The sequence below is a fragment of the Schistocerca nitens genome, chromosome 4 (assembly GCF_023898315.1).
Source record: "Schistocerca nitens isolate TAMUIC-IGC-003100 chromosome 4, iqSchNite1.1, whole genome shotgun sequence".
Lineage (NCBI taxonomy): Eukaryota > Metazoa > Arthropoda > Insecta > Orthoptera > Acrididae > Schistocerca > Schistocerca nitens.
In genome coordinates this window covers 501,008,365-501,031,786 of record NC_064617.1, presented here as the reverse complement: position 1 = coordinate 501,031,786, position 23,422 = coordinate 501,008,365, and the positions used below count along the sequence as shown (strand labels likewise).

General features: G+C 41.9%; 1 protein-coding gene across 1 annotated transcript; it reads right to left on the bottom strand.

The window, feature by feature from the left end:
- Window positions 1–15,627: 15,627 nt before the first annotated feature.
- LOC126253146 (cuticle protein 70, isoforms A and B) lies at window positions 15,628–22,463 on the bottom strand. Its single transcript, XM_049954291.1, has 2 exons — window positions 22,321–22,463; window positions 15,628–16,029 (listed from the first exon to the last, which is right to left on the bottom strand). Exons 1-2 carry the CDS (start codon window positions 22,330–22,332, stop codon window positions 15,724–15,726), a joined length of 318 nt encoding a protein of 105 aa, XP_049810248.1. The 5' UTR covers window positions 22,333–22,463; the 3' UTR covers window positions 15,628–15,723.
- Between the last annotated feature and the right edge of the window lie 959 nt (window positions 22,464–23,422).

The following is a 23,422-nucleotide window of genomic DNA, read 5'->3' as shown; positions in this document are numbered from 1 at the left end:
CATCCACAAGCGTGGCTTCATCAATTCTCTCGTTGTCCCCCCCCCCCCCCCCCAACTGGTCATTAGAGCACAGATTAGAATTTATGTGCGGCTATTTAGAGAATGACCCAGCTGTGAGAATGCGATCGGTCATTCACGATTGCCACAGTGAAGGAGAATTTTATCATGCCTTCCTCTCAGCATATTGGTCTCAGGCCGGCCGCGGTGGTCTAGCGGTTCTGGCGCTGCAGTCCCGAACTGCGGGACTGCTACAGTCGCAGGTTCGAATCCTGCCTCGGGCATGGGTGTGTGTGATGTCCTTAGGTTAGTTAGGTTTAAGTAGTTCTAAGTTCTAGGGGACTTATGACCTAAGATGTTGAGTCCCATAGTGCTCAGAGCCATTTGAACCATTTTTTATTGGTCTCAAACTACATAAGACCGAGTAAAACATAGCATCATAATGATGAAACATTTCGAACAATCTGAATTCTCCAGTCTTGTGAAATATTTTGAAGACATGTTGCACAAGAATCAGTACCTGTCAAACCCATACAGCCCCTCAGAACTCATCCGCATTTGCTTACTGAAATTACCTGAACATTTACGACATATTATTTTGGCAGGACGTTGCAAATACGACATTGAAGCTTTTCAAGGACTCTTACAAGAAGTAGAAATTGACACTGATAATCGCGGAACGCGAAAACAGGAACACAACAATTACAGGTCACATCTGTCGCAATTCCGCGATGGAAGAAATAATAACTGGACACGACAAGGCTATTCTCACAACACAAATTGTGACCAAAACAGACACCACCCGTATGACAACCGTTGGCAGAGTAGTAATAACTACAGGGAAAGATCAGCTCTACGCGGTAATGACTATCACAGAGACAATCAGAGAAACAGACAATATGGGAACCAAAATAAATGTTATCAAGGGAGACAGAATAACTTTAGACGCAACGGACCAGCGCGCAGTTACGATTCAGGGAGAAGTTCTCCACCACGTGACCGACAAGAAAGTAACTATGGAATCTACCGACATGCCGACAGACGATATGATAGTAACGACAGACCTGAATTGCATCAGAACTGGCGGGATTCAAACAGGGCAGGGCCCTCTCGACAAGGTGAATTTGTAGAAGTTAGGTCTCCAAATCCCAATAACGACGCGCGCCAACAAAGAGACAATAGGCAATGACTCATACCGCTGGCAGCCACGAAACGTACGTATGAAACTGACGACGCAGCTGCCGTAGCTAGTAATTACGTAAAAATGGAAGACATTAGGGACATCTTACTCCAGGAACACGACGTAAAACATAACAACATTGCATATCCTGTGATTCACATTACAGTAAATGACGTAAAATTTACGGCAGTACTTGACTCTGGCAGTCCCATTTCAGTAATTAGTGAAACAGCCTTTAGCAAATCTAACAAATCGAACGATTGCCCCACACTTCCGTTACGTAAGATTAAATTACAAGGTGCAATCTTTGGAAAAAGTGTAGATGTACGCCAACAAACCAACTTAGAATTCTTTTGTCAAAGCCACAGCTTCTCTATGAACTTTCTTATTGTTCCATTATTGTCGACGGAAATTATACTGGGAGTAGACTTTTTGAATGAATACAAAGCAATCTTAAACTTTCACGATGCTGAAATGTTTAGAGAAAGAAGGTAAGTCAATAGATTTGACATTTGAAGATTGGCCCACAAACCATGACGAGGAAATTAATTGGCTTTACCTTCTGTTAGACAACAGTTCGGAATTTTCTACGGAACTAGACACTAACAATCACTCTGCAAGTACTGACAGGGATGATATCGACGGCATATTTGAAACTAATGAGTTAATTCAGAACAAAATTCAAACAATTGACAATTGTAATGACAGTGATAGGCAGGACCTTTTTGAGATTTTACAAGCACATTACACAGTTTTTACTCACAAAACAGGAACAATCAAGGGATTTCAATACCAATTTCGTGTTCGTGAGCATACTAAATTTTGTGTTAGACCATATCTAATTCCAGCACATTATAGGGACCATGTTAGAACAGAAATACAATCTATGCTTGACGAGGGCATTATTGAGCCTGCAGTAAGTTCATACAACAATCCATTACATGTTGTTGAGAAGAAAAACGGATCGATCAGGCTTGTCTTAGATTCGAGACAAATCAATACTATCATTATTCCTGAAACAGACGGGCCGCAAACGTTGGAAGAACTTCTTCAAAATTTTAATGATGTAAAAGTGTTGTCTTCCATCGATCTCAGATCCAGCTTTTATCAGATCGAACTTCATCCAGAATGTAGAAAATACACAGCTTTCCTTTGTTTCGGCGTTTGTTATCAGTTTCGGATACTTCCTTTTGGTTTGAACATTTCTTCGGCAGCATTCATTCGTGGGCTAAATTCCATATTACCTGAGTTCTTAAAACGTCACATCACCTTATATGTGGACGATATTCTAATAGCAGAAGCTTCATGGGAACAACATAATCGCATCCTCAACAGTTTGTTACGTATTTTTGCAGAATCTGGAATTACAGTTAACTTGGAAAAGTCTGAATTCGGTAGGTCAAGGGTGAGGTTTTTGGGACATATTATTTCTTCTGAAGGCATTCAGCCGGATCCTGAAAAGTTAGAAGCAATCAGAGCCATTCCAGTTCCATCCACAAAAAAATAAGTCCGCAGTTTTCTAGGTCTCGTAAATTTTTACCGTCGTTTTCTGAATATGCAAATTCTTGTTACACCAAAACTTTGTTCTCTCACTGGAAAAAATACTATTTGGAACTGGGACGAACAAGCACAGTTGGAATTCAATTCTTTGAAAGAATCGCTACTTAACGCGCCAATACTAGCTCATCCAGATCTGTCACAAGATTTCTGCCTTAGCACGGATTCTTCTAAAGTCGGTCTTGGTGCCCATTTATTTCAAGAAGCCATAGAAAATGGCACTACCGTTCAGAAAACCATTGCTTTTGCTAGCCGAGTGCTAACAAAATCTGAAAAAAATTATTCCGTTACTGAATTAGAAGCTTTAGCTATCGTTTGGGCATTTAACAAATTCCGTTTCTTTCTTTCTGGTAAGCACGTAAAAGTATACAGTGATCATCGTGCATTACAATTTCTTATGTCTTCAAAATTAAATCATGACAGGTTAAAACGTTGGGCATTGTTTCTGCAAGAATTCCACTTCACAATAGTCTACATTCCCGGCAAGGAGTACATTGTTGCGGACGCACTGTCACGCGCACCGGCTGGGCTTGAGAAAAGTAACACAGAAGGCAATCTCGAGAAAAATTTCAGTATTCTTTACATTCAGAAAGTCGCCTTTGAGAACTTCATCACCACATCTTTAAAGGACATTGCTCATGAACAAGATAAAGATCCGATTTGGAAAGACATCAAAAGTCAATGGCATGAAAAGACACACACACAGATTTGGCATTATTATCTGGTTAGAAACAACATACTGTTCAAACGCTGCACTGTTGATGACAAGCTATGGGTACTTTGCATTCCTGACGATTTTGTTAATAAGCTCATTTGGTACATTCGTTTCAGCTATGCACATTTTGGTCCACGAAAATGTTATCATATTCTTCGGACGACTTGTTATTTTAACAATATGGAAAAGAGAATTCGAAGAGTCTTGTCTATTTGTAAACTTTGTCAAAAGGCTACACCATCTACTGTCTCACATCGTGCTCCGTTGTTTCCTATCATTCCTTCTAGATTAAAAGAATTTGCTGCTGTTGATCTCTTGGGACCCCTTGTGAAAACATCGAATGGATTTTCGTACGTTCTAGTCGCTGTTGAACTTACTTCAAAATTTGTTTCTTTCACTCCGTTACGTAAAGCCACTGGACGGTCTGTATCCAACGCCTTTGTTAAAAATTTCTTACGTGAAGTTGGACACGTTAATAAAGTCATTTCAGATAATGGACCGCAATTCAGATCTGCTGTTTGGTCTCGCATGCTTCGGAACCGTAAAATCAAACCTGTTTTTATTTCATTGTACTCACCACATTGTAATCCGTCTGAAAGGATTATGAAAGAAATCAATAATCTTCGCAGACTTTATTGTCACAGAAAGAATCAGCATTGGGACAGATATTTACACTTATTTCAAAATGTGCTGAATGAAATGCCTCATGATTCCACTGCTTTACCACCTACTCTTGTACTGAAGAATGAAGAACCATCGAACAGAATCAGAGAGCTTGTACCTTTCCCGAATACACGTAAACTTCAACGCAAGGACATAATTGATTTGGCTATTAAAAATATAAAATCTGCAGGAGACAAAAGGAGAAAACTACACAGTAGAGCAAATGCAAAGAAATTATAGATTGGTTAGAAAGTTCTGATTAAAGCTCATTCGTTATCACATAAGTAGAAACACTTTCTAGTTTACAATGGACCTTACAGAATCCGACGTATACCACATGATAATTGTGTTGAAGTTGAAACTCTGTGTACTAGGAAGAGTAAAGGATTGCATCACATTTCACATGTAAAACCGTTTATTGAAATATAATCTGCTTTTTAACGTTGTCTTTGCCATATAACTTTTCACTTTACATTACTTGTATGCTTGTCAGACTTAGAATCTGTTAACATGCAACAATGTTTGAAGTTAAATATCCAGTCAAGAACCAAGAGAACTTATTGAAACAGAAATTACGAATGCATTGTTATAGTGAACAGACGTTACAGTGTTATTGTGTGTGTACATTCTTGCTTGTTAGTTGCACGATTACGTAACGACTATAAGGCTTACATACTTAGGACATATACTGGTACTGCTAATGAGATTTTAATGCAACATTTTGGTTTATTTGAAAATACATTCTGGATTTAAAGTACTTTCTGTGAGATACCAGATGACACAGTGGTTAGTTTATGTGACAGCTACACGATTTTATCATGACGCTACTAATGAGTAAACATTTACAATGTTGCTTTTGCGGTGTTTCTGTTTTATATCTGCACAGTTTTTCTGAATTATTCTTGAAAGTAAAACATGTTGTAGTAGTAACTTTTGTGGTATAGCTACAATGAGACAGCCTTTTCTGTAGCACAACAATACGTTACATTATAGTACTTTCGTGATCATGGTAAGGTACGTAATAACTACGATATCTATACGCAAAGAATTTCACTTTCGTTTATGATGAGGTAAGTACATTCACTTCTGCAGAACTAAGCTTTCGGAGGACGATAACTACGACACTTCCACAGAGATTATCTTACAACAAGACACACAGTTTAGTGCTACAGTACACGTATTTGAGTGATTAATTTTGTACTTAAAACATTTATTTTTAAAGATATTTGAAGTACAATGATACAAAGTTTTTCCGTGATACATTTCGTTCCATTGCAATAATCTGTAACACCTGAGGGTATAATTCATTAATCCTCAGGAGGGTACATGCTTACTTTGTGTACCATGTGTTTGGCAAGCACAAGGAGCCCTAGCTAATATGGTATTTGCTTACACAACTTTACACATCGGTACCATATTTCTCTAACACATAATTACACAGCTATCTGATCATTTAACTGAGAGAGACAAACTTTTTTACTACAGCAGTGACAGATGTTTACGTAATTACACCGTTGGATAACTTCATACTTACGAAATTGTATTTTGTCTGTACTTTGTGAACTGTTCATATTTTTTTTTTGAACCATTGTGATACTATGAGACTGTTCATATTTTTTTTTGAACCATTGTGGTACTATGAGAGCTTTGAATGTCGCATTTGGTATGGGGTCATGATTTTTAAAGTACATTTGAGGTATATGACACTATTGAAATGAGCAGAGAATTTTTTTTAGGTTTTGAAATTATTGCAAAAAGCTACGACGTTTTTGAGATTTGGCTGAGGTGTTATGGTGTTATTATTACGTCGACGATGTGTATTATGCTGTTGAGATATTTTATGATCAATAAGATGATGCTACCGTATATGAGGAATTTGATTATGCTACGTATTTCTTGTGATGAAATATTGAAGAAGTGTCGACGAATATGTATATGTATAATAAGGTAAGGAATAATGAGTAGTGGTTAGGGACTCTGATTTGTGGAAAAGGATGTTGGAAACCAAGAATCGTACTTTAAGAATTATGAAACGTGTGTACATGCATGAATGTATTACAATGCTGTCGAAAATTTTTTGGACACTGTTATATTAATAGGATTTTATTTCTACACATCTGTAACGCAAATTCTTGACCTGTGAAACTTTTTATATGAGACTGCCACTGTAGTGCAAACTGGTGTCGTAAATATTTCGGTAAGAAAGCCAAGTGACCTTGACGTAATGCGTCTTGAGCGGCCAGCTGTGTCAGACGCCTGGAGAAAAAGCCATTAGTGTGTGCCTCTTCAGAGGCACAGGTAGAAAAAAAAAGAGACCATTATCCTCGCTATTGACATTTCTTTGTCGAAAGCATCGCAAATACGACACGCTCAAACTTGAAAATATATGATTACACTGTGGAGCTCTTAATTTGATATTTACTAAAATGCCTAATGAAATGATGAGAAACATTTTACATCTATTGTCTTTGCAGTTGAGAGATTGCTCATTTTGTTTAATATCTAGTTTCTAGCTGCACTGCAGCACTGGTTAAAATAAAATTTTATAGATGTACTAATATAAATATTTTATGCCTACAGATCAAGCAAATAATAACTTCATAATCTACTTAAAAAAAGAGGGAGCACAAAAAGACATTTCCCTTCACAGGAATTGCATACATAATTTTTGTCAATGACTGGGTAACTTATTTAGTAGTGTAAGTTAAAGTGATGCATCACTCTAGTGTTGAGATGTGACATAGGTATTAAACATGGCCATTTGTACTGTAATATTTTTTTCTGCTTGAGCTTTCTCATGTTTAGATATAAGTTATTGCATTTGCTGCAGCTGTTTGCCGGGCATAGTGCTACTAAATTTCACTTTTTATTACTCTGTTAAGCTAGTTTTACTACTGATTTATTTTTCTTGTTGCTGCACATTGGCTCATATTAGTTGTAATGTTGCATTGCTTGGTAATTTAGATTTACTGTAGCTTGATTTGCAAATCTCCTTTTTTTTATCATTGCTGTTTGTGTTAATTGTTTTGTGCTGCTGCACTGCCTCATCCTTTAGTTTAGCATCTGAGCTCAGTAGGTTTAATTTAGCTTAAGAGGGGGTAGACTGTATAAGAGAATGATTTGCAATGAATTGGGAGAAATGCATTGAGAAGTTATAAGAAAAAAGTACAGAAAGCAGGTATAAGTAGGATTTTCTTAGAAATAAATGATGAGGTAAGATAATGGAAAATAAATAATGAGGTAAGAAATATGTAAACATATAAATACAGAAAGCATGCTTGGATAGGATGTTTTGGTGAAAACAAATGTTGAAATAAGACGAAAGATTTATGGAATGAAGTTTTGGGTTGGACTTCAGTACCAAATGTTACACTGAAAACGAACCCTGTCCTTTCCATTGTGTTATCCCCCTATGTGTTTGTGTACTCTTGTATATTTGTGTTTTTCCTGTCTTTATGTGTTTAGCTAATAAGATTTATGTTGTAGAATTTTTCTAATAATGTGTTATTTACTTTGTAAAGATGTTTAGACATTATTTATTCTGTTCTGTTTTAATGTTCATGTGTGAAGTTAATGTTTTGAAAACTATTCTCATTATTTTATATATTTACTTATGTCATAATTCTTGTAACACGGATGTATATGTTTATTTCTATTCTTCTGTAAAGCCTGTGTTACTACAAATGTTATCTGTATTGTTATGTTCTTTAATGATGTATTTTGTACCTTTGTAATTGTATTCTTATGTTATAAAATTGAAATTGACACCAGTTCATCATATTATTAACTTGTAAGTTCCATTTCACTGCACACGTTTCTGTTGGTCATAACATATGCACAGTATGTGAGAAGTTGGGACTGTTAGTGCTTGCACGTGTGTTAATAATTCAGAAAGGGACTGGTTAACACCATTGCTGGTTCTAAGGACATTCAAAAAAAAATTTTTGTGAGCGCACAAGTGGTGGTTATGAACTTGCTATATTATCCACAAGACTCTTCAATGGCGATTGTGCACCTGCACAGTCACAACATATGGCTGCTGGCCATCTCTACAAGGACTACAGTGGATCTGAATCTTTGATGATCCATCAATACCATTATTTCTATAAGGAATGCAGTGGGTCTGTACCTCTGGTGGCCCACTAATACCGTAATCTCTACAAGGACTACAGTGGGTCTACTCTGTGATGACCTACCTACGAATATTCTTCAAAACTGACTCTGCGGTGGGTTTGCTTTGTTGTGGCCCATTACCTGTCTGCATGTCAAGAGTCAGCACTGTCTTTTCGTTGGAAGGACAACACTATTTCTTCAAGACTGCATGGAAATCCACTACTTCCATGTGCATTTTCTTCTACTGCTCAGACTTTGAGAAAAACACTGCTATTTTACTGTGAAGAACGATCAGGACTGTCTTTATGGACTGTGAGAAAATTTTAGCTTTTGACCAACATTGTATCAATAAGTGTGTGCATTTCATTTCTTTGTTATTGTAATTATGAAAAATATTATCAAATCATTATTGCCCACTGCCCAAAACAATTTGTAAAATTTTTTGTGGGGAGCATGGGGGCTATGTAAGTAGGCTGTTTATGCTTTCTTATTGGCAACGTTACATAGCGCTCTGTATGAAAATCACTGGCTGTGCTGTGTGCAGTCTGTGGCTAGTTTGCATTGTTGTCTGCCATTGTAGTGTTGTGCAGCTGGATGTTAACAGCACGAAGCGTTGCGCAGTTGGATGTGAGCCGCCAGCAGTGGTGGATGTGGGGAGAGAAATGGCGGAGTTTTGAAATTTGTAAGACTGGATGTCATGAACTGCTATATATATTATGACCTTTGAACACTATTAAGGTAAATACATTGTTTCTTCTCTATCAAAATCTTTCATTTGCTATGCCTATCAGTAGTTAGTGCCTTCAGTAGTTTGAATCTTTTATTTAGCTGGCAGTAGTGGCGCTCGCAGTATTGCAGTAGCTTGAGTAACGAAGATTTTTGTGAGGTAAGTGATTTGTGAAAGGTGTAGGTTAATGTTAGTCAGGGCCATTCTTTTGTAGGGATTTCTGAAAGTCAGATTGCGTTGCGCTAAAAAAATATTGTGTGTCAGTTTAAGTACAGTCATGTATAATTTTTCAAAGGGGACGTTTCACATTAAAAGATCTTACACTGTGTCATAAAAGAAACAAGGCATCAGAGGATAGTCCAAGAACATCGGAATTTCGTGAGCCATACTACAATGTGTAATTCGGCTTAAAGTGCACATTCGTATGTCCAGATTCGGACGTAAATTTTCTTGAGTAGGTTAGGTTAGGTTAGTGTTTTTTAACGTCCCGTCGACAACGAGGTCATTAGAGACGGAGCACAAGCTCGGGTTAGGGAAGGATGGGGAAGGAAATCGGCCGTGCCCTTTCAAAGGAACCATCCCGGTATTTGCCTGAAACGATTTAGGGAAATCACGGAAAACCTAAATCGGGATGGCTGGAGACGGGATTGAACCACTGCGCCACCTCGCTGGGTTTTCTTGAGTACTGGTACTGTATTATCTCATGTTTGGTTTTTTATTATGGCATAATGCCATAATGCCATACGTGCTAGAAGATGAAAACATGCACTTTTGAAATGCAGCGAACAGTTGAAACTAGCGCATAGTATGGAATTAAACACTTCGTTTCAAATAAATTGACTTCCCCAGCGGAAAATAACTTCATTGTGCTGCAAGGCGATTAATGCCTGACTGTCAGAAACGTGGAGATAAAACCTGAAACTAATAACATATTCTAGCCTTCCGTAATTATGCGAACATATTTTAATTCATTTGATAGCTCACGGCCATAGATATCCCTTTTGTTTTCGTTTAATGTGAGAACAATAAATGAAGAGGAAACAGCAAAATCACTAAACGTAAACACGGGTCACGTGGAGACTCCCCACCAGAACTCAGACTGCTCTGTGAATCAGCCCCGGATATGCGACATTTTAGTCCCCTAGAACTTAGAACTACTTAAACCTAACTAACCTAAGGACATCACACGCACCCATGCCCGAGGCAGGATGTGAACCTGCGACCGTAGCAGCAGCGCGGCTCCGGACTGGAGCGCCTAGAACCGCACGGCCACCGCGGCCGGCCCAGCTACACGTCTGTAGCGAGAAGCGGGAAAAGGTACTTCTCATACGTGACTCAACTGCACACGCCGAAGGGCCGGCCCGCAACTGCTCAAACGAATCTAAAGTAAACAGTTGTGACGTCACGCTCATCGGAGACAATTTGTTGTTAGGAAGCATTGCATAGTCTTCCCAAAGCCTTTGACAGACTTTGCAGTTGGCAAACGCTTGTATGAGCACTGTGGTTTATTGTTGTATATGGCGTATTTCTTTTGCGACTTAAGTTTTATATTCGTTTTTTTTTTCTCTCGTTCATTTTTTGTTGCTGCAGTATTATACTACAGAAGCAGGATACAGTAATGTCCTTTGTTAGAGTATTGGTTCTTACCCGTCAAAATCACAAAAATTTAACTGAAAACTAAAACAATGAAAAATTCCCGGATTTCCGAAAAATTCCCGGGTTTATCCCGATTTTCTCCGGATGAAAAAATTCCCGGGTTTTTACCGGATCTACCGGTTGTCCCGGGCCGTATACACCCTGATAAATGCGATTTTTGTGTCAGTTATGACATGGCGAAGATAAGAACAACACAACATCCAATCCCCGAGAGGAGAAAAAATCCGAGGCGGCCAGGAATGGAGCCCGTGCCCCTACGGTTAGCAGTGTGCCGCGTTTCCATCGAAACTACCGATGAGGATGAAGTGCGGAGTTAGACGAACTGTATACTACTATTCAGTACTCTCCTCCCGATAGGCAGGCGACCACATTGGCGACCGCGACGGGGTAGTTTTGGCAGTGAACTGAATTTGGTAGGATATGAAAGTGACAGGAGAGCAACCGATCGATGGCGCAGCGATTTCAAACCACGCGCGGCGCTGCAGATGCTGCTCTGCTATGTCGACACGGGGTGCGGTTCAGCGCCAACCCTCACGACATCGGCGGTGGCGCTGTGCGAGCCTGGGGTGGAAGACGCTGCGCTGGCTGACTGCCTAGGCGGAGGCCACTGATAGGGCGGTGTTGTCTTCTCGGCGGTACTGGAGGAGCGGCTGTTGAGTTCGCTGAACGCGCTTGAGAACGTTTCCTCCCTCTCTTCTTACAGCAGTACGGTCGAGCTCGGACTCTCTGGTGGGTCTAGTTCAGTGCTTCCCAACATGAGGGAAATCATCCCCTGAGTGGCAGAATGAAATTTACTGGGGGATAAACAGAAGAGATCGATTGTGTTTTGGTGACAAAACTACATAAACGAGCGTTCTGCTGAACAATTTGTAAGTGCCATACATAGAAATATTCTAAGAGCAATGTCAACATTCGGAAACACGGACTGTAACCTCTCTTTTCGTAGAAATTCACTCATTTGTACTGGCGTATCACTAATCACAGAAGATTTCAAAAGTACGCATTCACTAGATAAGGAAGGCTCTAAATCTGTCATATGACGCTTGGACTTCTGCTGCACGTTCAGCAATATCATCAGGTGAACTGAAACTTCCTGGCAGATTAAAACTCTGTGCTGGACCGTGATTCGAACTTGGGACCTTTGCCTTTCGAGGTAGAGGACTTGCCCGCGAAAGGCAAAGGTCCCGACTTCGGGTCTCGGTCCGGCACTCAGTTTTAATCTGCCAGGAAGTTTCAAAATCAGCGGACACTCCGCTGCAGAGTGAAAATTTCAATCAGGTGAACTGTTCTTAAGGTTACTGAAAACAGTGAAGGAGTCCAACAGTGTTCAACAGCTTTCCTTCCTCCTCACTAATTCGACGTACAAGTTGTCGAGCACAGGGAGAAACGTCTCGACTCTAAAACTTCTTCAGTGTCCGCTTCTTCGTCATCACGAAGTTTGCGTTTTTGTGATCTTTTATAGTTACATTCATAGTCTATATCAGTCACAATTTCCATTGATTTATTTTCATAATAGTCGAACATGCCACGAATAGATGCAATAAATTCCAAAAGTGATTCATATAAATCATGCACTATTTTAGTATAAATATTTACATTTTGCAATTTCAGATTTACACTATTAAATCTCTGGAGTATGTCCTTCCAAGTTGTCATTCAGGAATACTATTTCTAGTCTGCTGAGTTGATTCAATAAAGCTGAAGACTCATTTCGCACTAGTGGTTTTTCAAAGTATTATTAGCAACATGGGTGAGGGCATTCATAACGCCCTCCCAGTTTTCATATAAACTTACACACGCTTCCCTCTTGCTGACCTGCGTGTTTTTAATAAACTTTTTACCGTTTTGCTCCCTGGTTTCATGAAAGAAAGAAGTTTATCCCAGAGGTGTGTAGAAGCAGAGAAAAATTATAAACGTTTTGCACTACATTGAAAAATGAACATGCTTCCACACAACAGCTTGCAGCACTAGTGCCGACTAAATTCAACGAATGTGCTGCACGAGGCACATAATGCGCTTTCGGGTTTCGTTCTTTAATGCGTGCCTGCAAACCAATGCATGTTCCTGACATATTGCTTGCGTTGTCATATCACTGGCCTCTACAGTCAGTAATATATTTTGTAGACAGGACTTTCAGTATGGCCTCAGATATGTTTTCGGACTTCTGTCCCGGTTTTGGTGAAAACAGAAGGAAACGTTCAGCAGGTTCACCATTGTCATTCACATATCTTAATATGACAGATAATTGACCAATATGTGGAATATCTGCAGTAGAATCTACTATTATAGAGAAATATTTGGTCTGTTTTATTTCACTTTTGATAATTCTTTTTATTCGTTCAGAAAGAAGCTCTATTATTTCATCACAAATTGTTGAAGAAAGATAACTTGTATGTCCCTGCCCTGGATTTCCATATCGTTCAATGTGCTCTGCGAGAAGGGACATCATAAATTGACCATTATGTAATGAATGGAATCTTTCAACGCGTCCACGTAGGGGAAGTTCACAACTTGTTAGCTTTTTCGCTACTGCAAACACCCTTTTCAACGCACTGTGCCAGTACATTTCTTCTGTGTCAACATATGACTCGAAATGGTTATCTATTGTTCCAAGTGACTTTTTTCTTGTTAGGAGTGATAACACAGAAGTTTTGTGTTCAAATAAATTCTCGTGATGAGATAAAACTTTAGAAATATTCTTCCAATCTGCTATACTATTAGTAGCAATCGCGGTCTTACCTCCGAACAGTTTACATGGTGCACAAAAAAAAAACAATACCGTTATTACAGGAGTATACTAGAAAATCACGCCAAGTTGATTCACCATTTAAAAGTTTACGCTAAAATACATTTTTTTTAAATATCTGGTTTTATCGCCTATTGATCTTCTTTAATTAGTAAAATCACCGTTACGAATTTGATTAATGCCACGTTGTAAGAGAATGTCGAGTGTTCATTCATTGACACACCATTCTGCAGGATCATAACTAACGAAGTTATTTCTTTTTGTAGTGTCTGACTCGACACTTACTTTTTCGTGAAACTCGAAATCAGAAACAATTTGCTTTTCTTCATTTTTAACTTTTGTTTCGTCTGTATTTACTTCTTTTACAATAGCTGCAGTACCAGAAATATCACCCGTACTACCTGAACTCGACGTCGAACCAGCAACATTTTTTGCGAAAAATGTATCTACTCTGTCAAGCGTTTTTAGAGCAATGGCTTCTCGTTCTCGCCTTTCCTTCGATAATTTCCGAAACGCCACCCCACTTAATTTTGCACGTTTGCTTTCTTCACTGTTATGCATGTTAAGGCACTTACAAAATTGTCAGCCAACAGTAAAAAAAATTGTGGAAGGAAAGAAAGGAAGACTGTATCCAGTTCCAGTCGTACTACACCGCACATGAACACACAGCTGTTTACTTTAAACACGGCACACGAGCACAAAGATTTTTCCTTTAAACACGTAGCGATGAACTGACCAACTTGGATTACTCGACGTAATTGTGCTATGAAAGAACGACAATGCAGAAAAATTTAATTTCATTGTTACTTGTTTCTCTGTTGTCAGTGAACAGTAGAAGCACACCTTCCAGCTGGAATTCGTCTCATTTTAGAGGTTTCTGTTGGCAGAGAAGACAGACTACAAAGTTTAAATAGTCTTGTTGGTATTGATGTGGTGTGTTGTCATTTGTGTGAAATCTGCTGTTATGTCTACGCGCAAATGCATCTTTTGTTCTAACATAAAATAAAAATAACCTTTCCTAGAAGAAAAAACAGCTTAGTTAAGAAGTTTAATATAAAATTTTCAGTGCCACTTACTATTCGATTGCACAGAGTGGGAACTTTGATATCGTGTAGGCTGTAGCACAATAAATTAGAAAAACGAAAGTTGGTTTCTTCTTCTTTTTTCGCCAAAAAAGTAACTAAGTAAATAAATAAATAAAATTTGGAAACTGTTGTGAAATGGATTTCGCACATTAATTAGATATTCTGCTTATGTTCTTTTCGTATAAACATGTGTTTAAAAATGTAAAACATCCCCAGTATCAACATGTTTTGTTAAGCAGGTGTCATTAAATCGGAGCTCAGATGTAGTGAGGCCCACACATGTTACAGTATTTAAGAAACTGCTGATCAGTTTATCACAGCTTTTCAGTGGTCCCGGTGTTTTCACAGGGAAATTATGGTAGGGTTAAGTAGTAGCCGACAATATTCTCGGAATAATAACGTTTCAAACTTTGCAGTTATTGTAAAACGTAAAAGGTTAAAATGGGTAGAGAGCAAAAATGCCGCCCCCCTTTAAGGCGCCGTCCCTAGGTCCGTGCCTAGTGGACCTATACGTAAAACCGCCCTGTTCGTCACCTCTGGTTCCGTTAGCTTGCGGCTGAGCGGTGTAGCTTCATCTTCTTCTTCATCATCAATCCTTCGATTGATTGGCTGCTCTCGGCCCTGCTCTATTAGAAGGTAACTTCTTCAGTTTTGTGTGATGAAACTCGTGAATCATGTAAAATTACCAATCGTTGTTTTCCTCGGGCGCTCTTCCTTTGTAACGTTCCATCTAGGATATTTGCAACGAATTCCTTGTGTATTTCGTGTCTGATGCACTCATGTTTGGTCCTTTCCTGGCAATACTTTGCAAGACTTCCTTAATCTGTCTGTTGGTTTCCAGAGCCCTGCATTTTTGTCTACAATTTAGTGGAATTAAATAATTTTTATTACGTTATTTTTTTAAGTCTTATATGTTGCCCTAGGACACTGTGACATTTGTAGCTTTATGTAAAGAATGTGGCCTTACAGATCAAAATCTTCAACGATTTAAGTAAACATTTTTTTTTCTAACACACAGAGTTGACTGTTATCTCATTAGTTCCCATGCCATTACTGTTGTCCTCCTACATGATTTAAAAAGATAACTATTAATGCCATATAGCTCTTGAGGGATAAACAGTAAGTATATTGGCGTGACACTTTCAGTAAAGCAGATCAGGGATGAGGTTGTTGTAAAAAGAGACGACATTTGTAGCTTATGTGTGATGCTTTTTATTTAAATAGTAATGCCTCGTGATGAAGAAGTCGGGCCCGGTGCCTGCCGGTGGTGGTGGTGGTGTTAGCTTAGCCGTGGTAGCCGCCGTATCCGTAGCCGTGGCCAAGAGCGAGGGGTGCGTGGGCGGCGAAGACGGGGGCGGCGGCGACGACGGGGGCGGCGACGGGCACCGCGGCCTTGACGACGGCGGGGGCGGCGACGGCCACGGGCACCGAGTTGGTCACCTGGTGGATCCTGGCGTAGGAGGTGGCAACGGGCACCGCGGGCGCGTGCGCCACGGCCACGGCGGGGGCGGGCGCCACCGCGAGGGCGGGGGCGGCGTAGCCTCCCAGGTAGCCGGCGTGGGCGGCGGCCACGGCGCACAGCAGGATCACCTGTGGATGGAGGCGGCGATTAGCGGCGTGCTACAGGCTATGCCGGCCAGTAGATGGTGCTCACTGATCGCGACCATCTATTTCTCTCCGAAAGCCTTTTCTCAGGGTATTACTATACACCGTTGAAGAGTGGAGTGACAGCTGATTTTAAATCCAAGGTGTACATCGCTCAGTAAGGTACGACCATGACGGTCATGCAGGCCAACTTTTTTTTATCATTGCTTCGTCATTGTATTAAGGAGAATGCGTGATTTTGTCAAGAACGAGACATGTACGAAACGATCGTGAGATTATAAAGATTGTAACGTAAATAGTGAAAAGTTAGTAAAGACATATTCATGTTTTATATTACGACAAAGCCAAAGGCGTGCCCAGCTGGAGACGTGAAGGGCAGCAGCTGCCTTTACTCTCCCCCCCCCCTCTCCCCCTCGCCACCTAGTGAAAACATTATCTTCACAAACAGAACTCGTGTCCTGACTCATCACGCAGACAGACAAATGAATACAGTATCAGTTTGAAGAAAGGTGGAACATGTAATTGATGCTGACTAGTAACAAGTGTACCCAGAATCATTTGTCATGAAATTTTAAAACAATTTGCGCCTCTCCCCTCGCACCCTCTTGGGTAAAGCATTGTCAGGAAATTTATTTCAGGAGTTACGAAGGCACTTTCAGTGGAATCCACACGTTTTAGATATACGCCAGGTTAAGAAGAGTAACGATCAACATTTCCTTGCTTTTTGTGGGCTTTCAGAAACTCTACTGCTTATTAGAAGCTTTCAAACTAACCCACCGTTCTTACCACACCTATTTCCTTCTTTGAGGGGTTCTTTGAAGTTGAAACAGTAGCAAGTATTGCTATGTACGCAGCTTTATTTCTCTAAAAAGCAAATCACTCTCTAAATCGGAAAGCGGATTGCTCTTGCAAAATGTGCATTTTGACAGTGATAGAAGTCTTTAAATGAGCACGTTCATGGAGGCTTTTTGTTAAATGTTTTGTGTGTGTAAAGAAGAAAGGCAAATTTTGCAAGAAACTTGGAATGAAAAAGCTTACACTTGTGGAGCAGGAGACAGAACGTAATTTCTAGAGTGATATCGTTTTCATTTCCTTCAATGACGAGATTTCTAGAAACAAAGAAGCAATGCAAACGAGACTGACAGAACATCGGATCGGTAAGAAGCAACTGTGATTCGTTTCAAGTGATTTACTGGGATCACAGACAACTAAACCAGTGTCTGCCAGCAGATGGATCCTGTATTTGCTAAATGGACTTCTTTGATCACTGCAGTGCCTCCCATGACACAAGTGACGCGGCTACGACAGAAGTCTTTGATGAGAAATAAAACAGCCGGAAATGTATGTAATTAATTTAGAATGAAGGGATGCCCTGGAAATAAACAGAGACGTTATAGGTAGCTTTCAGATTCACATTGCGCCGAAACAAGGTGGTGCAGATGGCCTTAGTGCGTACTCCAGTAGCAATGAACGACAGTAACATGCTGATGGGGCTTGTTGCCTATACGACGTACTCACTGGTCTAGGGTCAAGAAGGACTATTGATAATTTACACTTCTTACCCAAAGGCAACAGCATTCTCTATAGTTATTTCAAAAACGTTTTATGCTATTCTGGAAAGAGAAGCGAATTTTAGATCTATATACAGTCTATATAGAGACTTTAGAAGGCGAGTTTCAAGAACCAAAAATTTGAGCATTCCAATTAATGGAGAGACCTAGTAATAAAATCCGGAGTGTTAAGAGAAAACAAAGTACTAGTTTCGATGGTCCAATCAAGAGACGTTCAAATAAGCTGTTATGCCTTTGATGGGCTCCTCAATGTGCGAGATGTTTCATTCAGTTTGTGTACGAAAATACACTCCTGGAAATGGAAAAAAGAACACATTGACACCGGTGTGTCAGACCCACCATACTTGCTCCGGACACTGCGAGAAGGCTGTACAAGCAATGATCACACGCACGGCACAGCGGACACACCAGGAACCGCGGTGTTGGCCGTCGAATGGCGCTAGCTGCGCAGCATTTGTGCACCGCCGCCGTCAGTGTCAGCCAGTTTGCCGTGGCATACGGAGCTCCATCGCAGTCTTTAACACTGGTAGCATGCCGCGACAGCGTGGACGTGAACCGTATGTGCAGTTGACGGACTTTGAGCGAGGGCGTATAGTGGGCATGCGGGAGGCCGGGTGGACGTACCGCCGAATTGCTCAACACGTGGGGCGTGAGGTCTCCACAGTACATCGATGTTGTCGCCAGTGGTCGGCGGAAGGTACACGTGCCCGTCGACCTGGGACCGGACCGCAGCGACGCACGGATGCACGCCAAGACCGTAGGATCCTACGCAGTGCCGTAGGGGACCGCACCGCCACTTCCCAGCAAATTAGGGACACTGTTGCTCCTGGGGTATCGGCGAGGACCATTCGAAACCGTCTCCATGAAGCTGGGCTACGGTCCCGCACACCGTTAGGCCGTCTTCCGCTCACGCCCCAACATCGTGCAGCCCGCCTCCAGTGGTGTCGCGACAGGCGTGAATGGAGGGACGAATGGAGACGTGTCGTCTTCAGCGATGAGAGTCGCTTCTGCCTTGGTGCCAATGATGGTCGTGTGCGTGTTTGGCGCCGTGCAGGTGAGCGCCACAATCAGGACTGCATACGACCGAGGCACACAGGGCCAACACCCGGCATCATGGTGTGGGGAGCGATCTCCTACACTGGCCGTACACCACTGGTGATCGTCGAGGGGACACTGAATAGTGCACGGTACATCCAAACCGTCATCGAACCCATCGTTCTACCATTCCTAGACCGGCAAGGGAACTTGCTGTTCCAACAGGACAATGCACGTCCGCATGTATCCCGTGCCTCCCAACGTGCTCTAGAAGGTGTAAGTCAACTACCCTGGCCAGCAAGATCTCCGGATGAGTCCCCCATTGAGAATGTTTGGGACTGGATGAAGCGTCGTCTCACGCGGTCTGCACGTCCAGCACGAACGCTGGTCCAACTGAGGCGCCAGGTGGAAATGGCATGGCAAGCCGTTCCACAGGACTACATCCAGCATCTCTACGATCGTCTCCATGGGAGAATAGCAGCCTGCATTGCTGCGAAAGGTGGATATACACTGTACTAGTGCCGACATTGTGCATGCTCTGTTGCCTGTGTCTATGTGCCTGTGGTTCTGTCAGTGTGATCATGTGATGTATCTGACCCCAGGAATGTGTCAATAAAGTTTCCCCTTCCTGGGACAATGAATTCACGGTGTTCTTATTTCAATTTCCAGGAGTGTAGATATTTGATCATAGTATGTAGGCTTTCACGGTCTATGTTTACACTCTTGCTGACATCGGTTTTCTGGGAAGTAGGACTTGTAAATATTTCTGTGCCTAGCGCTTCATCCCTGCTACAAGAGATGTAGATGAATCACCAACGTGGACTGCTTTACAAAACCAAACAGTGTACATTGTGCTTCCTCAGCTGGCCGAGGCGGCCGAACGGTTTGTTGCTGTATTTAGTACCCAGACTCATAGTTAATCTAAAATGAGTCCTTCTTTCTGTTAAATTTGTTCCTGTTTTCTGAATTTCTACGGTCTGTGCACTACGTCCTAGCACAGTAACGGTTTTAGCCTGGTGAGATTTTGATATTGAAAAATCGAATTTAGCGGTCCTCTGGTCCCAATTCGTAATGTCATTAACACGTGTTCGAAGTGAGGAAGACCTTAAACGCGATGCTCTCATAGTATGTCTAGAAGAGATACTACAGCCATTGGCTTCCCACGTCAGTGTCAAGGAGCAGACAGAGACGCGGGAGTGGCTGCCACTATGATCTCGGTCGTTCTCGCCGTGCAGGCCGCGTGGCGGCAGTGAAAGGAGCGTTACCGGCAGTCGGCGCGCCTCTGCCCCGCGCTCCGACGGTGGGCAACGGCCCGAGGAATCGCAGCTCACGTAACAGCGGCCGCCGCTGCCGCTGCCCGCGGTGGTGCGACTGTCGGTCGCCACGGTTACACGCAACACGCGTCATCCGCTCTCCAGTGATGAAAGTAGAGCACGCCAAAACAGCAACAACGAGCGTCTAATTGAGTTCCTGCTGAGGTAGACGCCGGACAGGCATTTCTCTGAGCCTCAACCGACAAATATAAGAACCTAAAAAGAAGTCCGCCTTGTTAGCTGCGGCACCTGCGTAGTCTAGCGCTAACCGATCGGGTTTGATTCCCGGTCGGGTCTGAGATTTTCTTACTTCTGGAAGTGGGTGTTACGTTGTCCTCATCTTCGTACCGTCATACTGACACGAAAATCGCCTGTATAGCGCCGCGTAACACCTCTAAGCCTATGCAACTTCTTGGCCGTAATGAATATTCTGAATTGTCGAATCACGCTGTCATATCGTCTTTGTCCTATTCAGCATAGCCAATAAATCGAAAAAAAAACACCCTACGTACAATATATGCGTCTTGAAACACTATAGACAGGAGAGTAAACGTGGGCCCCCAAAAATACGAAAAAAACAGAAAACTGAAAAAGAATCGTTATAGTTTCGACTGACTTCAGTGGCCAGAAGCCACGAAACATTCTTCGTTCAGCTGAATGTTAGAGAGGCACGTTAAGAACTCCTTCGATCTTATTAAATTGCACAATGAGCTCCTTTTAATATGTATACGAACGCAGCCACCACAGTTTCTCAAACTAAAGGGAGATCTCAGTTTGGCATCTCGTTGTCTAGATGCTGATAGAAGTGTAGCAGTCTTTTGGCTAGAGGAGGAAGAGTGAAGACTCGATCTTGGTCTCATGAAAGAATCGTCCAGGCATCCGGCTGAAACGATTTAAGCGACCAGCCTAAATTATAAATGTAGACGGCTAATCGAACCTAATTCGTCTGGAATACCAGTCCAGTGCTGGAACGATTGAATTACTTGACTGAAACTGGCTGTACGTCGAGGAACGGCTCACGACAGAGGGACTTTAGACTCGTACTTCAACGGTTTAATTTTTAACGAAATTATTTTTCACATTCCCAGTCAGTTCATTAAGTGACAAATTTCTTTCATCGAGTCGTGTGGAAATGTACTATCTCAAGTTTTCCGCTATGCTGACAACTGTACATATATATGTTTGAAGGTTTTCTAAAATGGGGAAATACGTTGTGATAAAACTGAGTATGTTGCTGCCAGTTAGTACAGACCTAACTAAAACCGTGTTAACAAGTGTATCTTACAAAAATTTAGAGTACTGTAATAGGCATAACTCATCACTATCTTGATAATATTCTGCTTATGTGTCTGCTTGCTTAGTGTTACAACGATTCTTCTTGTAGTATTATTTGTTTCATTTAATAGCTTGAAATGTCGTAAGCACTGAAACATAACACGAAACAATTTTGACAGGTTAATGTAGTGCATTTCAGAGTTCACGTGTAAGACGAGCAGTTTATCCTATGGAGCCAATATGTACCAGTCTATTAGGCAAGTAAGGTCCGATCGGTTGCAAAATGGAAAGCACTGCGAAAATCAAAAATGTTTTATTTGCAACAGTTAGCTACACCTTCCTGCCACTTCTCCACATAGTCACCGGTCCGGGTTAGACATTTGCCGTAGGGTTGTACCAACTTTCTAAGACCCTTGTCACAGAACGCAGCCACCCATGCGTTCCGCCAATTCTATATACTGGTCTATAGCTCGTTGTCTCTACCAAAATGTCAGAGATTCATGTGGGCAGATACGAAACTCAAGGGAAGCCAATTACGATCTGTATTGTGGGTGATCAAACCCTTTCCATAGGAAACACAGCAGGAGCATCTTCATTGACCCTGCAGAGTTCAGCCGAGAATTGTCACGAAGGATATAATGCTTAACAGTTACGTTATGCGGGCTGCAAGGCATCAGGAGAAATTTATTACCAGGCCCTCATACTTGGTAGGAGATAGTGTTTTATCTAGGCATCTTTACGTGTTCATTGTGCGCTCGGAACTGAAGAGAACGATTTCACGAGATCGACATTTCACAATGACCGAATAATACACAACATTAGCGAAGCTATGCCTTACCAGTGCTGAGTGTTTTATAGTGCTACTGGAAAAATGGTACCCCACCTCCACCTAATACTTCCACTGTGTACTCTTCACTATACCCAATGTACTATTGCTCCCATAAAACATCACCTATTTCTTTAAAAATGAAAGTGCTATACGAAACGTATGCGCCAGACGTCCTGCACTGAATGTGACCACTAACCACAAACAGTCAGAGATTTGAGCCACAAGTGATGATTAGGTAGCGAGTAGGACTCACCAGCTTGTACATGATGTCGGAGTTGGTTGTGGCGTCGGAGACGGTGGACTGTAGGAGGCTGTGAGCGAACGGTGTCGACGGAGCGGAGGCGCGACGCTTTTATAGCGGCGCGTCGCCCAGGGCCGGGGTTGGAGCGCGGCGAGTGGCGGCGGTGACGGGCGATGGCCAAGGCTTTCCTTTCACGGTGCCACCACGGCTGGGCCGGGGCGGGCGCGGGCCCTTAATGAGCCTCGTTACGGGGGCAGCACGGCGCGTGCCGCTATGCGCTCCTTCTGGGCATCCACACATCTCTCACGAGTCCAGCTGTCACAGCAGCTACACACCGCACTACTGTTTGAAGCAATCGGAGATGGCGTACCACAGGGGTCGATTTATGGTCTTCTGTTCTTTCCGACATATGTAAATGAGGCATGTATGCCTGCTCCTAACATGCGTTGATCTTGTGGTGAAACCAGTTTTATCTTTATCTGTAGCCCCACAGTGTCTCATTGATTTCTTGGATAGTCATTGCCACAAGGACCGAAATAACAAAGCAGTATTTCAAACCTCTGCGCTGCTTAATTGTTAGCTATGGTTGACAACATAATTGAGTATCTACATCATGTGCATAGTACTAATATTTATAATCGGAAGCATACCTGCAGTTTTGTCTGAATCTGAGCCCACAAAATGTGCTTAACCCTGCCATGCAGTTACCCACAGCAATGGACAACTGCTCATATGCCTTTTTTTGGTGCTTTCAATGAGTCTTGAGGCTGCAAAAGCACCCAGTCTACACCAGTGGATGCTCCCCTGTTGGTGCTGTGCCCAGAGCGCATTCTCAGCCTCAGCGCTGATTTTTTTTTTTTTGGTCATCAGTATACTGACTGGTTTGATGCGGCCCGCCACGAATTCCTTTCCTGTGCTAACCTCTTCATCTCAGAGTAGCACTTGCAACCTACGTCCTCAATTATTTGCTTGACGTATTCCAGTCTCTGTCTTCCTCTACAGTTTTTCCCCTCTACAGCTCCCTCTAGTACCATGGAAGTCATTCCCTCATGTCTTAGCAGATGTCCTATCATCCTGTCCCTTCTCCTTATCAGTGTTTTCCACATATTCCTTT